General features: G+C 42.6%; 1 protein-coding gene across 4 annotated transcripts in view; it reads left to right on the top strand.

The window, feature by feature from the left end:
- The window catches only part of RGS3 (regulator of G protein signaling 3), an 834,919-nt gene that overhangs the window by 507,613 nt on the left and 310,338 nt on the right, over nucleotides 1-16,968 (top strand). For all 4 annotated transcript variants that reach the window (XM_085609985.1, XM_085609988.1, XM_085609990.1 and 1 more), the window contains one exon: nucleotides 4,705-4,895. In XM_085609985.1, coding sequence (XP_085466111.1) covers nucleotides 4,705-4,895 — 191 coding nt within the window. The remainder of the gene's footprint in view (nucleotides 1-4,704; nucleotides 4,896-16,968) is intronic.

A 16,968-nucleotide genomic window follows, 5' to 3' on the forward strand; every position in this document is an offset into this window, starting at 1 on the left:
AGAGTCGAGCTTTCATGTGACTTATGCCTGTCACCCTCCGTCTAACCAGGATGTTGCATTACGGCTAGAGCTGCCGACTTTATCTGGGGAACCGAGTTCCAGTCTTGGCACTTAGTCTTCCTGTGCCTAAAAAAATAATGTGTCCTTGTGTTATGTAACCAGTTCTAGTGTCAAGCGATCCAATACCTCCAAGTTGAGTTTGCACAATACAGAACTGCAAAAAATGGGTTTCATTCCTCATTCAAGGTGGTTTTCATCTAGGGTTATTTTTAGCCCTTACCTGTACTTAATCAAAACAATAAATATAAACAGATAACACATTTAAACGTGTTCTAGAGCTGTTTGAGATCCCTGAGTAATAGTTATGGTAAACAGAAACATCTGGTTACAAATGAATGCATACAGTTTTCTTCAAAGTGCTATTTGGGATTGTGTCTCGGCATTACCAGATACCCAAAACAGTGTTTTCGGGTTTTTTCTCTTGGAAAGCTGGCAACCCTATTTGCATCTCAATACTTGAAGGTGATCCTGAACCTACTGTGCAGCAATGCCCCCTCCCAAACACTGGCAAGCTTCTCTCTTACAGCTGATCCAAGGCTTAAAGATTGGGTGTTGCCTGTCGTTCCGAATGGCCCGGTCCCCTATTCCTGGCAGCGCTACACATGCCTGCGAGGACCATGAGTCAAGGGCCCCTCCCCTGGAGCCTCGCAGCGCTGGAACATAGGTGCGAGGCCCAGGTCAGGGCGGCATTGGTGCATGGCCCCACGTTGGCCGGCTGAGCACGGGGTCCTGGCAGCTGCCATGCCTAGCACCGGCCCTGCATGCCCAGCCTTTACTGGGTCTTGAAATAGATATGCGTGTCAGCTGAGCTCCATGTGGTCAGGCTATATCTCGTGCATTGCAGGTAGTGCCGCTACATGCAGCATAAAAATGGCCTCTACCCTGCTTGTCACTTTATTTATTCGCCCTCTTTATGTGACTACCCCAGGTCCCTTCCCCACTGTGGCTTGGCTTAGATTGGCCAAGACACCAGGGTATTCCTGAACAAAGCCAGTCGACTTGCGGCTTTCTCTGCTTCAGAGGACTCTTTGGCCTCCTGCTTTCCGTTTTAGAAAAACTCTTTGCCCCTTGCTGAAAATGTGTACATTTAGGAATGGAACACATTGAGTCATCGCAGGAAAGTACCATTGGTGAAGGCATCTGTTCTGAACAGCGCATCATGAACATAAGGAGGACTTGCCAATTAACATGGATGGTTGTACATTAGTGTTTGGTTGAGCGATGGATTCTTCTCCAGAAGATAATGACTCCAAATGAGCAACGCAACAACGTAGCATCAGCTAGGTGGATCACAGGCATCGGCTTCCAAAGCGGTTACTGGAATACATACTTGAACGTCTGCCACAGACTGGAACCATTACAATGGACGCAGGTATACAAATCTAAAGTCTCTTATAGTGCTCACCTATTTGTAGGATTCAGCAGCTCACTCACGTGCTCATTGTCCCATCCATCAAAAATATATTACAGACCATCCTTTTCAGGCTGGGTCCATTTCTTCTGCTGGGCCAGCTTAGGTCTCAGTGTGGCTTAAGAAGTGGCAGACTGGCTGTGAGTGTATTTGCAAGATTTCTTCCACATGCCCAGTGAATCATACCGACAAGGGATAAAAAGTGCAAAATTAGTGACCGTTTTAGGGAAATGTCCTAAGAGGAAACCTATACTCCTTAAGTGCAGTGTTTTGGCTTCTGAAAGATACTGGTCAAGATATGGCAATTTTATGTTTTTGATGCTACGTTGGCCGCACAGCTGAGGAATGTAATGAGGATTTATTTTCTGGAAAGAAGTCAAGCCTATCTTAAGCCGTCGCTTGCGACAAAAAGGCTCACCTGTTGTGTGGGCCTCGGCTGAATATTGTGATGTCTTTATGAAGGTCTCCCGCTTCTTCGAACTCAGCAGCCAGAGCCATCACTGGCTTTAGGCAATGTGAACATGTTTTGAATATCCTCAGACACCGCACTGTCTTTAAGTGGGGACTCAATCCGATTTAACGTGGCTTGCTTAGTGTTCGAATGCCCGAATAATCTGGCCCTTAATATTCCATGAAAAAAACTCTGAAGTAAATACAATACTTGCAGTTTGCAAATTTCGCTTGTCCTCACTGGATGGCCACTGTTTCTTGGTCTGGCCCCACTGTATAGAATGCTCTTCCAAAGGAACTTAAGACTGGCAACCTCACTCAGTAACTTAACCTCTTCTGTGCCCATGACGAGATAGTCTCGTCATGGAGCACGGTTGCGCTGTGCCCATGACGAGACTATCTCGTCATGAACCCCGCCCGCTAATGTAACGGCCGGCACAGGAGGGGGAAAGGGCGGGGCACTGAAGGGGTTAAGGAAAATGGTGGGGTCGAGGCGTTTCGGCTAGTCAGGCTGAGATAGACTGCTCATGTGCAGTCTGTCTCAGTTGATCGGCACGTCAAACCTCATTAGTAGGGAGTAAGTGAACAGTGGTTTATTGCATTTAATTGCATAGTAATGGGTTGGTCTGTGCCCTTTTTAGTGCCCCTGTCTCCAGATATATGTTCCCTTTCTTTATTTTCTGGCTTGTGCATGGCTGCCTACCTTCAATTGGGCTCGTTTGTTGCAACTCAGAAAATGTAGAAGCAAAAATGAGCAGGCCCTTAGGGTAGCACATGCAGCCTGTTTCCTGTACTCATGGAAAACTGCAAAGATGATTTGCTTCAACACCCTCCATGTGATTCACAAATGGTGTGAGAATCTTTTGTCTGGCATCATCACAACCGTGTCCTTGCCCTTCCCTGCTTTTGTTTTGATGCAACATTGAAGGTCAGGTTAATCAACTCTTAAGGCACCTCCCTGCAATCTTTGCCATCATTACAGAAGGTCGTTTATGACAGCATGACTAAGAAACAATGAGCAGAGCAGGAACAACATGATCATTCCATCAGATTGTGAAGACACAACAATGAATGTCTGTATCGGATGGAAAGTTCATGTGGTCAGTCTCCCCCAAACAGAATATACCATGCCACGCCTCTGCGCCGTCTAACCAGCATTGCATTGTTCTCTCTGTCACTCAGGAGTCAAAAGATTGATCTGTTGCTGCTCATCAGGACATTGCTGTGTGTTTCTTTAACAAGATCAAAACTAGTGGCCCAAACCTTAGTTATATATTATGTAAAGCTATACCTTTGTATTGCCAGTAAAGGCTAAACACATTTTTATTATACTGGAAGTAAATGTCCATCCAGTGACTGACTAAATATGGCACTACCTTCATCTGGAACATTGGATATTCCCCTACTATTGGTATAAATGTGTACAGTGGCATCGAGCGTTTGGAGGATGCTGGACATCCAACAGGGTTCATCAAATGCAAAATGAAAGGCGTGTACTCTGCACACTATACTATGGGTATTTTACAGAACCTTACAATGTTGTAGGAATATTTTGGAGTAGTCACAATGTTCTCTTGTTCACATATGTCATCTTCTGATCTTATTCCTCTCACTTTGTGACTTAGTCAGTTTTTGTGCTAGAAATCTGATGGTTTCGTTTGATCATAAAAGAACATTCGACTCTTAGGTTCCAAAATGTCAAGGGCACTGCTGGCCTGAAAATAATATTCAAATTAAACAAATGGAGGGAGGGAGAAGCAGAGGTTCATTCAGCTTCCGAGCGATACTCCTCATCAATCAAAAAGAGAAGGAGAATTTCCCCCTCTTTTGATTGATGCTTAAAATAATATTGTATAATTTGACTTTATTTTTTAAACAAATATGCATTATAATACGGGGGCCAGCAAGTTCAACAAAGTACTGCCTTGCGCCGATCACCCTTCTCACTGAATGTCTTGTTTGGGATACACAGAGGAATATGGCTTGTTAAAGTTCCTAGAAGGGTGTCACCCTCCAAATAAGGTCGAGTTTATCGGGGTATGGTGCAATATAATAAATGGAAGGTTAAAACAGACATGAGAAATCTTTCTCGGAAGTCTACCAAATAAGCCCGAAATGTGTTCGTCGCTGCGGAAACTGCACTTGTAAAGACCCTCACTCTGTCTCTTACCTGTCACTGCTCAGGTTCTGAAACTCCCAGTGGGCTAAAAAGGAGAGGTGCACTGATTGGGATTTGGATATCCGAGAAAAGGGATGCAGTAGGAGAATATTCGCCCACTAGTGGCTAAAAGATGGTATTGCCAAGGGCCACTTGGGAACAAGAGGCCAGGCAATGCACCCTGGCCAGTGCATTTTGAAGATTGCTTTAGCCATGATTCGTTGCGAGGCTGCACCTTGATTATGACCTCATTTTGAGCTTTTGCTTGGAATTACACAAATAGGTATTTAGAGATTTTGCTTTAAAAATTGACATACCCTGAGGTTCATTGTGTGCCTTAGCTCCATTAAAACCCCGCGATTAAAGATTTAGGGCAGTGTGAAGATTACCGTGGTCTATGTATTTTTTCCACACTGGGTGTTACTTTGATACGGTTGTGTATTATGTTTCTTTTTTTCCCTTGGGAAGTACTTATTATTTTGGTAACTGAGATAAGCTAACTACAGTAATGGCATTCATTTGTCCCTGTTCCTTGATAAAATGCACTCTCTGATAACAGATCAATCGCTAAAAGCCACATTGGAAAACATTCAATTTCACTTCAGACTTTCTCTAATCTCAACAGGAAACGGAAGCAGAAGTAGAACGCACACAGGTGTTGGAAAGAAGGCTACTCTGATTAAAACTGTGCAGAGCATGAAGAGCCATGGAAACTACCAAAACTGTACAATCGTGAGGCCTCGTATCCCACACTCCAGTTATGGCACCTATGTGACGCTCGCCCCCAAAGTGCTGGTGTTTCCCGTGTGTGTGCCGGTAAGTGACTTTTTTAAAGTACCTGATTTGGGGCTGGGATTAATATTAAATGTAATTTTCTTAACATACTAGTCTAACGGCGTTATCTTTACTCATTTATTTAAACCATTATAGACCGCAGAATCCCCTGAGCATCAGGACTTTTGTGGAATCAGTGACTGTAATGTTTAATACATACTCTTGTAAAAGAATGGCTTTGGTTCTTTTTCTAAAAGGCAGTGACTTATTGTATAGCCTCAGCTTATCAGACCAAGCGCTCCACAATTGACATGCCTGAGCAGCATACGATCTACCTTGGCATTTATGTAGGCTTTCAGCTATCTTAGATTTTAGGTCCGCCTTAGCTTTTTTGTCTCGGCGTGATCAAGTTTTGCCACAAGTTTTGTGTTGTCTTTATGTATTGTTTCTGGTTTCCAAGTGCCATACCCTGCATACATTTTATGACTTCTGGTACGAATCCTGAGTTTAATCCTGGCCTCAATATGTAGCCAGTCGAATTTTATCCAAGTCTGAATGATGTCTTTCATTTTTAGACTATCCATTGCTTCTTTGGTGGATACATTTTGAATTGCCTGTTTTCTTCTGATTTTCTAAAGTAGTGACTATTAAAAGGGCAGTGAGTGTGTTTTTGAAAAAAAAATGGAATGTTTTTTTTTCCCCCTCAGATGTTGGGTAATTTCAGTTTGTTTCTCTTTGAGGCTGCCTGGTGTTTCTTGGTGTTCCCAAACAGGAAAAAAAGTACATCTGAAAGTCTACCCTAAATTGGGCGGAAGGGATGAGGAATGTTGACAGATGGCCTGATGTCTATGAGACTGATGGTCTAAGGTTTCCCCCGGCAGAGCCAGCAGGCACCAGTGGCAGAAACATGTCGGTTTACCTGAATCTAAATAGGAAGGGGGAACTGATATTTTGGCAGACAGGATACTTCCGCCCCATTTAGGGCAAAGGGCCTTGTCTGATAAACACACAATAACCCCAAGCTCTGAGGAGTTGGATATGGTAATTAGCTTAAAAGGGGTCACATTAACATGACTGTTGATAGTCATTCTAACGTCAAAATAAATGCCTAAGATTTTGACTTTGTCCTTGGGTGTAATCCAATTTGCACCAACCTGCAAGTGAAAATCACACTTAACTTTATTCGCTGCCTTGAGCTTCTTGTCCATTAATTCCCACTTTGAAGTTTACGGTCGTTCGTTTATGTGTAGACCTCATAATGGTTAAAGTCAATACAGTACAGAGAGTGAACCATCTAAGCTCACATAGTTCTGTTTTAACCACAAAGGGCGTCTGAAGTCTGCCACCTGTTCAATGTGGGTTTCATTATCAATTTGTTTAGAGCTCTTTTTGCATTTTGTGGTAATTCTAATGGGCACCTTATTTTTGTATGTTCTCACTGATGATTATCTGCGTTTTATTGTGATGGAAATGCTCGACTGTGTGTAAAGGTATTGCACTTCTGCAGCTGTATCAGTGTGACGCTGGTACCTCGGAAAAAAACAGCAGAGGTACATTTTTTTGGACACCAACGAAAGTTACCTAGATTGTCACTGCTCAGGCTCCTTTGAAGAGAAGTGCCCAATTTGTGGTGATTTATTTATTCAAAACAGAAGCATTCAATGTTACTGTGTGATCTTGTGAGGCCTTCGCCATTATAAAAGGGTTGGAAGTGATTCTTTGTTCAGAAGAAAAATTTCCAACACATTTAAACACAGTCCATAGACTTGATTACATTCAACATTTTTGGGGCATAATGATATGTCTAGTTCAGCTTCAACATGGTCTCTCTTCATAGTCCTTTGCGCTGTGTTTGCTGACTAGTCTGACTTTATGTCAGAGGATCGGGGCAGTCTACGCAAGCTGTGGCTCTATTTCCAGGCTTGAGGTTGGGAAACACTGATCAGTGGGAGGCTGCCCTCCAGTATGACCTCTGGGAGATATTGTGTGGCAAATATTTAGAGGTTCTCACCAACTTTCAGTGTATATGCGGTGTTGTTCAACCCCCTGTTGGGGCATCTTTATTAAGGTATATGTTGGAAAATAATTACTATTCCAAAATCACCTTTAGTAAGGGAACTTTACCGCATTCCTTCAGTGCTTTATAGCGTGGTTACATGACCAGCACTAGAGGTCCTGGAAGTTGGGGTCTGTAGGTCGAACACCTCCTAATGCTTCATTGGTTTCTGAGCAGCCATTCCAGAGCATTCATTGATGGATTAAGGTACTCCTCCATTCAAGCACTTCTTCTGATTTGGCTTTCTCAGGGTGTAGTTGGGTGATTCAGATAAAACAGATAAGGCCTTGTATCATTCTGCAGACTCTCAGCACCTCGCAGTGAAATGGTTCTAGTACGGTTTAGAAGTGTTTCATATATGTAAATCTGTGTTGCCAGTACCAAAATAAAGGCAAAAAGAGTTGGCGAAGTCGCAAAAACTGGTCATCCTGTCTGCACTGGTACTCCAGTATTCCTGTTTCCGATTCAAAAGCCAGGGCAAGTTTTCAGGATTGCATGAGCCGCACGGCAGAAGCTGCCAATTCTTACTCTTCCCACTGTGACCAGGACATGACTCCAGGAAGTTTGTAGGAGTTTCTGGCAAAGCTAAAGCAAGGTTTCCAGGAAAGTTTATAAGGTCATTGCAAATGAAGATTCAGAAAATTGAAAAAGGTTATGGGCATTTTCTGTACGAAACTTTAGCACGCAGAGAAATGCAAAGGTATTTTCAAATTAACAGGAAGATGATTAGACCGCAGAGTTCGTTTAAAGTTTTTATTTCTAATGGTATTTCTCCAGCTTGGAATATGCCTTGGCTGTGATTAGTCAGAGTACCTGATGCAACTCTTTGCATCCAAAACAAAGAGACCACAGGTGTGATCATTGTAAGAGGATAATATAGCAAGCAAAGAAAGAGGATTTGTTTAACAATCATTCTCAAAAAACTTTATTGTAGATCTGCGGTTGCAAATGAAGAACATTAAATTACCTTTTGATGGCCCATGTGTCTCGTGAGACAGTGCTTCCATGATCAGGCAAATATTCTTGTTATGTTTTATTGCTCTGTATCAGACAATGTCATCAGCAGGTAAAGGAAGAACCATCTGATGGTGTCAAATTACCTAGTCATTTCCTGAGCTGTGCCCTGGACCTCAATAGACATTTGTGTAAGGCATTACTTAATTGTCGCGGATCAAGGCGTGGTTTGATTTTGCCATGCTCCAGCAATGTTTGTTTAATGTGTACCCTTTTTACCCATCTCTGGTTTTGTTAAATTGTTCTAGATCCTTTCTAGATTTAATGTTTTTCTTAATTTTGGTAACATTCTTTCTGGTGTATAATCTTGATATTCTGCAGATTTCCCATTTCTCGTCCACCTTGCTTCATTTGTTGGTTTTGGTTATGGATGGCTATATATTTGATAATGTTGTTTCTGATGGCCAGTCTCCTCCTTACCCATAAATATGAACTGACATCATTGCCATTAGTGACTTCTGACCACGCATGTAGTAGGATGCATTGACCATTACAATGCGTGGCATTACTCCTAAAATCATTCTTACCTCCCTTTATCTCTACCCATTCCATACCCTAAAATTCCCCTTACCTACCTTTGCCTCTACCCACCCCTAAACCCTAAAATTGCCCTTACCTTCCTTTACCTCTATTCACCCCAAACCCCTAAATTACCCTTACCACCCTTTAACTGTACTCACCTCTAAATCCAAAACATACTTAGATCTCCTCACTCGTATCTTCATCCCTTATTTTGTTTTTTAAATAACGCAAATTATTATTTAAAACAAAAATACTTTTCTGCATGGTAAGTACTGCTTAGGTAAGCTACCAATGCTTGATTACCTGTGTGGTAAAGGATCCGTGATAAAGGCTGTTTCCCTTCGTTGATTAACCCAGACTGTAGCTTGCTCCTAGTTTTCAGCGATCTTAAAATAAATGGATCAGCTTTGGTGCCTGGGTAATTTCTACATGAGTAATCAATAATAAGTTTGATTATAGATCAGGAAAACTTTATCAAATTTAGGTGATTAAGCCACAATTTTGATCAGTCATAGAGCACAGATTGGCTGATGTCCTCCTTTCCCACCAATCCCACAGTTGAGGAATGTTCACAATCAATGCTGACCTTTATGCATACAGCAAAGATTTGCCCAACACTCATAAAAGAACTAACAGAAAAATTAACAAACTGTCCTATCAGATCGTTTTCTTGTCCCACTGTCTGATTCTGCTGTAAAATCAACAGACCATGATCTACCATGTGTGACTGTTCAAAGTCTCAGATAGTGGTGGTGTGTCATAGGTTAATGTGGCAACATACCTCTCGACAACCTCATCACGTTTATAAACCAGCATTAAAAATGCAATAGGTCTCGCCTTTCATTAAGTTAGCCATTTGCTTTGCTATGCAATACCATTAGCAAAGCAAATGGCTTTAACTTAATCAAAGGCGAGACCTATTGCATTTTCAATGCTTGTTTTTATAGCCACGTTTCAACATCCAATGTTAGGATATCACTTTTTTTTTAGCAATGGCACGATCGTTTTTATGTCTTGTACAAACGTGTGAAGTGTGAGGCAGAGGCAGCGGTGGGGCTTGCTCGCAAACGCTACCAACTAAGTGACACTGCCTAAATGGTTATGAATATTTAATCTTGAAGCCATTTGACAACTGGGCACCCGTTATAGTAAACGTTGTAGATGGAAAGAAGGGCTGTGATGTTGCCAGATAACGCACACTGCAGAATCTGAACTGTCAAATGGAAAAATAGAAATGGGTGAGTTTATTTTGCTGAAATAAAGGGGATTAAAATAAATAGATTCATATAAACAATTTTTTTTTATCCGAGAGTTTTATATAGCGCTAGTTAGGAACCTTAAGTGTCGAGTGGGTAAAAAAGACAGCTTCTAAAATAACATCCACTCATGTCGTTCACTCCCTAAATTGAACAAAGGCTGCTTTGATCCCAGCGCCCGCTAATGGAGCATTTTAATACGCCGTACAAAAATAATTTAAATCGTGTGTGAAACGTGCTGATGTTGGGATGGGGTGACTTAATTAAAGAAAAGGGGACAAGCATTACGCTGATCCCTTTTAATCATAATATAATAAAGAACAGTATCCAGAAAACGCAGTTACCAGAAACTCTGGCACTACCTGTGGTAAACAACAATACATCTCATGCAGCCAATGTTTTCGTGCATGAAGGAATGCTGGGAGGCCCATTAACATCCAGGAGTGGGAGAAAAACAATGTGCCTTTCGTTAATGGCAAACTTACTGTATTGAGGTATGAAAAACTACATCGACCATAGAGAACTGCTGAAACTAGTCCCCCCCCCCCCCCCCCCGCCCCCCCAAAATCACCAACCTATCAATCCGTGAAAATAAGGTGTGTTCTTTGGAAACCTAGCAAAAATAAAAGTTACCTGATAAAATCTGATTCTTTCTCGTTATGTTATTACATAGACACAGTATGTGCTGGTTTTGCCATAAAAACATTTGAATTTAGTTTCTACTCACCCATCGGAATATTTCATGCTGTCCTGCATACCCTTGCCTAAAATTGTCTACAAGCCATCAAAATCTAGCGTAGTGGGTACTGAAAGGAGAGATAACGGCGTGATCTTGTTGTATTTCACGTTTCACCATAGGCCGAGCAGGTGTTGTGAAACTGGAGGCGCCGTGAAGTTTGAGGCTTTCTTAATGAAACAAATAACCGAGCGTCGGGAGGGCCTAAGGGAGTCTTCGAAGCACCAAGCACGGATTGCCAATGGCACTGAATTAGTTTTCATATTTGTGGTTCTTGCTAAGGAAAAGTAGACTTCATCGAAGCATACATTTGTGTTAGAATTGCCAGCTCTCAGGAATGTGAAACTGGAAACACTGAGATTAATGTTAAGAGTGTTTTTTTGCTGGTAAAATGCACACCGACCTTCGCATTAGTCATGTGAATGCGTTTATTTAACTGTTTGACAGATAATATGACCAGAAAGAGATTTTTGTTATTTCCCGATTATGTAGTTCACAACAGCTGCTAAAAACAAGCTTTGGGAGTCTCATGAATGTTTGGAAGGGAGGGGGGAGGGACAGCAGAGAGAGTGGGGTGGAGGAGCGAGGGGAGAGATACGGCAAGGAAAGCAAAACCATCGCTGCCCTCCTGAAAACGCACCGCGCTGATAACCAGCATCGATCTTGTCTTTATGGGGCCATGTGTTTCTAGACATGGCCCCATAAAGATAAGAAAGTGCTTTGCAACAGACGAAAAGCAGCCGAGCCAGTCCGGCTTGCAGGGGAATGGCCGTCTACAGAAAACCCTCATTTCCAATGGCAGGCCACCGTTTAGCATAAACGGTGATGCCAGCCAATGGAAAAGAGGGGCGGGGCTTAAAGCCCTTTTCTGAAACTACTCCTTAGCAATAAATCTCGCGAGGCGAGACCTAAAAATGACTTTGTATTTCTAAAGATAAAAACATTTTCTCTCAAGTGGGCAACTTCACCCTGACTTTTTGGTCCTTAAACAAGTATAGGTCTTCATGACAAATGGTGAAGTTGTTTGAACAAAACCAGAGCCCATGAATTTGAATGAATTAATATACATTGCTTTTGGAAAACACACACAGCTTTCCATTTTTGTTATTGCAATCAAGAAGTGTCAACTGTTCTAAAGATGTGAAAGACAAAGGCATATACAGTAGAACTGAAGTGTGTCAATGGATTATTTTCGAAAGCGTGGGGAAAAAATGGATGAAATGAATGGAAGGTACAACCTCCAAAATGAAAACAAGAAAATAATTTTGCAGCATGAATCTCTTCTGGAATCAAATGCTGTACATTATTCCGCCATCTAGTGGTTGTGACTGAAAACTGTCCCTATTTATTTTTTAGGTCATGCGCTGCTCTAGGAGATGACCTTTAGAAATCGGTCTGCACTTTTCCTCACACTCATGTGTGTTGCGGCATCTACCTTGCGGGAGCGAGCAGCGGCGTGCAGGGGCCATCTGTTTGTAATTAGCGTGGCCTCGCTTGCTTACATTTGCCAGTCTCGCAGTAGCTTTCACTTTCGTGCCGATTTTTATTTTCTTCTCTGCACTGGACATGGAAAACGTCATGTACGCCGCTTAGTGCCTGCAATCAAAACGCCCACACTGTTGGATTGAAAGTACACTGAACGGAGAGTGCTGTTCTCCAGGGGCGCGATAAAAAATTATTCGACATGGCATTATTTGGCTTGTGTTTTGATTACAGTATTCAAATGGGTTTGTGAATTGTTTTACCGGCAAACTGTGTCACGCGAGGCTTGGAGCTGAGGGGCACGCACCTTCCTGCAGGGCTCGCGCTTCTCTGCAGGAGGGCGGGCCTTGTTCTAAACCACGGTCCAGCTATCAGCAGGATTATTGACCTTAAGTAGCCCTTCTTGCTAACAGAAACTCTGCTGCTTTCTTCTGGCATCATAAACGTGGGACTGATTGTGTGAAACTTGGTGTGAGCAAGGCTTTGGGATTGGAAGCCCAGGAGAGAACCCCCGACATCCACCTCGGCTGTACTTCACAGTAACGGCTATTTCTAGCAGGAATGCAACATTCTGCAGGTGATCGGCATGGTGATAAATCGAAAGACCTGTGGCCCGTGTCTAGCTGAAATGCAGCAGGAGATTCCCAGGAGGCAACTGAAAGGAAGTAAATGCTGCCTGCAGAGCTGCTGTAGAGCCAGAGAACCAGGTCAGCAGAGCTGCTGTAGAGCCAGAAAACCAGGTCAGCAGTCCTGCTGTAGAGCCAGAGAAGCAGGTCAGCAGAGCAATTGTAAAGCCTGAGACCCAGGTCGGCAGAGCTGCTGTAGAGCCAGGAAACCAGGTCAGCAGAGCCGTTCTATAGCCAGAGAACCAGGTCAGCAGAGCTGCTGTAGAGCCTGGGAACCAGGTCAGCAGAGCCGCTCTAGAGCCAGAGCACCAGGTCAGCAAGCTGCGGTAGAGCCTGAGAACCAGGTCAGCAGAGCTGCTGTAGAGCCAGAGAACCAGGTCAGCAGAGCTGTTGTAGAGCCTGAGACCCAGATCAGAACAGGTACTGCAGGGATTGTAGAGGTACAAACGTAATCAGACACAGAAGCGGTGCAATGGTGCTGCGTAATATGGCACATTCGGACGCAATATTTTGCTATTTTGTAATTTTACAACACAGTAGTACTGTCTGGGCAAACGTTTCTTCTCATTAGCTGCACTCTAACACCCGAATATAGCCGTCCGCAATGAAATGGTGACAATTAATCTTTGCAAAGCGTCTGTACCCCCAGTGGACCACGGCTGATGCTTTTTAAAGCCTCTTTTGATCCATCTGAGCTAAAATCAATGTTTATAACTGATACAGAAGATCTGAATCATGTGGCAAGTGTGGAAAATATGTAAATACTCCGAGAACGCGGCGGCCACAATATTGCGTTGTTCCAGTGGTCCTGCCTTTGGGCAAAGACTTGTAGTGTAATGGCCTTGATTTACTGACTGTGTTGTAAATCCATGGAATTGTCCCCAGAATATTTGGGCAAACTATAACCTTGAAGTACTGATTCTGTGGTACTGATAAAGTAAGGGTAAAAGTGGAGGCCATGCAAGGTCTCTGAAGTCAGGAAGGAGTGGGCAGTTCTGGACAGCATTGTCATTCTCCAGGTAGGAATTCCCATGCAGGGCAGCACCTAGTAGCTGGGATGAAACAAGCATTTGCAATGCAAAAGGTCTCTCATTTACCAGAGTTGAAGCTATTGGCATTGTGAATGACAATGTCTTTTATTTATGTTTTAAAAACCAAAACATAAATAAAAGGCATCATCATTTACAATGCCAATAGCTCAAACTTGCGTAAATGCGAGACCTATTGCTTTGCAAATGCTTGTTTTCTTTTGGGTGTTGGTTAGAGGGGATGCCATTCCGCCCCACCCATGATGTTTAATGTTAGCCCACAATGGCCCAGTATGTTGTCACCAGCTTCAGGTGATTTTTTCCACTTTTGGGTTCATAAACTGTGTCAAGATTTCAGGGTCTAGGTAAGAGAAGCAGTTGGAATGGCTCTGAGACATGGAAGAGAGCGGCAAGAATGGAATATTTAAGATGAGCCAAGAAGAAATACGTGGAAAAACAAAAGAAGTCAGGTTTTTCTGTTAGGCTTTCACCACAGAGGTCAAAAAATACATGGGGTGGGTATTCTGAAACCAGTAAGTCTAAGCGATGGAAAATTATTTATAGATTTTGCCCAAATTGCCCTAAATTCGCACAGACGCCCATCAGGTCTGCACTCTGTGTCTTTCAAAGGACCACAAGTCCAAGGGCAGTAAGGCATGCTAGTCCTCCTTTATAAAAACGTTGCAGGTCAAAAAACATTGAATACACTTCATAATGTATAAATTAAGGTGTTTGAGTATAGAAAAGTAATTATTTCAGTATACTATACATAAAAATAGATGTGTTGCTGGCAAGCACTGAGAAGCATACGTAACTTCGAATGACATCTGTTTTGCTTGCATCTCTGACATATCCTCAGAGTGTAAAGGATTGGGTTGAAGAAAAGTATGAGGGGCTAATGTTTGGATTACCTACCTTTGTCGTTACATTCTTTTTTCCTCATTTCAGGAATGAGTATGAAAGAAAACAATATCTATTGGTAACTGGAGGTGGATGCTTCCCAAAAACTATTAGAGTTATAGGACATGAAAGGGAGAACCAGACTAATGAATATCACCCACTTCATCTTATACCTTCAAGACACTTCTGTTAGGTTTAGAGTGTGAATTACAGTGCTGAGGCAATTCATTAAGGCCAATTTGAGTATATTGAAGAAGTGTAGATTGACCTTTTGTCTGCTAAATAAATTATCAGCTGAAGTTCATTGTGACACAACATTTTGTTTTACAATCAAATGCATAAATGATTTGTTATTGATGCAGATGACTCCGTACAAGTCCGCTTAGGAAATATTCTGGGGAATATCATAGTTAACTGGATAGTGTCAGAAAGCATCTTTATGCAAATGTTCATATTGTTGTAGCCTGAAACAGGAGTCCTACTCAAATAATTTTCGTTCATGATCTCCTAAGTGCTATCAAGGTTAAATATTGTAAGAACGGAGAGTACCCAAAGGTATCTGTGGCTTTCCACAGGTATAGGGAAAATTAAAATATACACCTCTATTTCCTCATGCCTCACCCCCTTTGTTGGAATAGTTCCGCTTTTTTGCCTACGACTAGGAAGTTGCTCAATCTAGTAGAGATCTCTAATCTTAGTCTTCTGTGTTAAATTGAAATACAATTAGATCCTTGTACTCCAGATCCCCATCAGCTTTGACTTCCTTCTGGATCCTCTGTATGTCCCTTTAATCATTAACCCTCTCCAGGCGTGAATGTTTGTTTGACTTGATCCTGTGACGTGTATCTAGCAAAATATGTCCTTTCTGTCCACTTCTAGCATATATAAGATCCAGTGGGCATTACAGTTAGATTTTCGACTTCTGCTCCCACTAGGAACCCTGAATGCTAATCCAGTTGAGTCCTTCTAGATTTTCATCTCATCTTTAACACTGGTATTCTTTTGTCAACATTGACATTCTAGCCCTCTATTGTCTGTTGCTTAAGAACCTTGCTAATTTTGCCACCCTTGCCACCCTTCTTTAGTTTTTCGTTCTTGACTTCAAATCTACAGCTGCTAGTATAGGGTGTTGTGTTGGCGATTTTGAGTCAATAGGTGATTGATAGTGTGTATTTTGTTTGCGCTCCCACAAGTGAGTTGTTCTCCTCTTCCGCATTCACTTTGCTTTTGCAGGTTGATGTTTTTCTCAAGAATATTGTGGCCCTTTGCTACTCACCTCTGTAGGTGGGATCAAATCAGCAGATGTAGAAAGCTTACCAGCATTAGCTGTTCGGCATAACTCACTAGCTTTTGCTGCCAATATTTCCCTGACTCTAAGATGGCCGTTTCCTTGGCAGTCCTACTTTTGTTTCAGAAAGACAAATTCTGTCAGCCTATGGTTGGCTGTCTGAAGCCCCATGAAAAAATCTCCTCCTGGATCAGCTGTCCTCTATCTCCTTAAGTCTTGTTGAGTGATGCATGGAAGCCAGTTATTTTCTTGCCCTAGTAAGCCTTTTTCTCCTACCTCGAAGTCATCTTTTTTCTTCCGTCCCAGTGGTATTTGGGACCATGTCAGCATTTCCAGGGCACACCTCCCTGGCACCACTTACTATGCAGTAAGAGACCACCAGTGCTATGCTTTGTTGAATACACCAGCTCCAGGGGTCCTTGCTCCTCCCAGGGCTCTAGTCACTGTCTGGCAGCCTCCCGCTGCTGATTGACTAGTCACCCTTTCTTGCTTTGTTGGCTGCACATATTCACGGACAGGGACATCGCTTTTTTTTAAAAAAATAAAGCGCGAACGAATACCCAGCGGTGTCTCAGTGCTAAGAGCAAGGAACAGTCAAACCACCATTAACAATTAGTGAACAGTCAGGTTTTTAAAAGCTTACGAAAGCTCAAGAGCGAAGAAGCCGATTTTATTTCCAGGGGAAGCAGGTTCCAGTTCTGTGCAGTACAGAGCACGAAGCTCCTGCCTCCCCAGGAAGAGAGTTTGTGAGATGTCACCACCAAATTCATGGCTGTGGTCGACATAGGAGTCCTGTCGGGGACATGTCTCCTAAGTTTTTCTCTGAAAAAAGCAGGGCCCTAGCCCCTGAAGGGCTTTGTACTTGATACAGAAAGCTTTAAAAAGTATCCTCTGGTGCACAGAAGGGGGTTTTAGGTAAATTGACAAAAAGTTCACTGCAATAGTCCACCATGGACATTACAAGGGCCAGAACAACCGTTTTCAGCAAATGTGCCGTAAAAAACTGCGCTACTTTCCTGATCATGCAAAGAATGAATAGGAAGTAGAAACAACCTTATTGACTTCATCTTTGTAAATGAGCTTATCGTCTCATTGGGTTTCCAGATTTTTCACCTTTTTCACTGGTGCCGGAAGCAAACCTGATTCTTCCAGCCACCAAGAGGGGTTCCAAAAGGAGGTATTACTCGCAAACAGGATAACCTCTGTT

This window comes from Triturus cristatus, chromosome 1_2 (genome assembly GCF_964204655.1).
Source record: "Triturus cristatus chromosome 1_2, aTriCri1.1, whole genome shotgun sequence".
Lineage (NCBI taxonomy): Eukaryota > Metazoa > Chordata > Amphibia > Caudata > Salamandridae > Triturus > Triturus cristatus.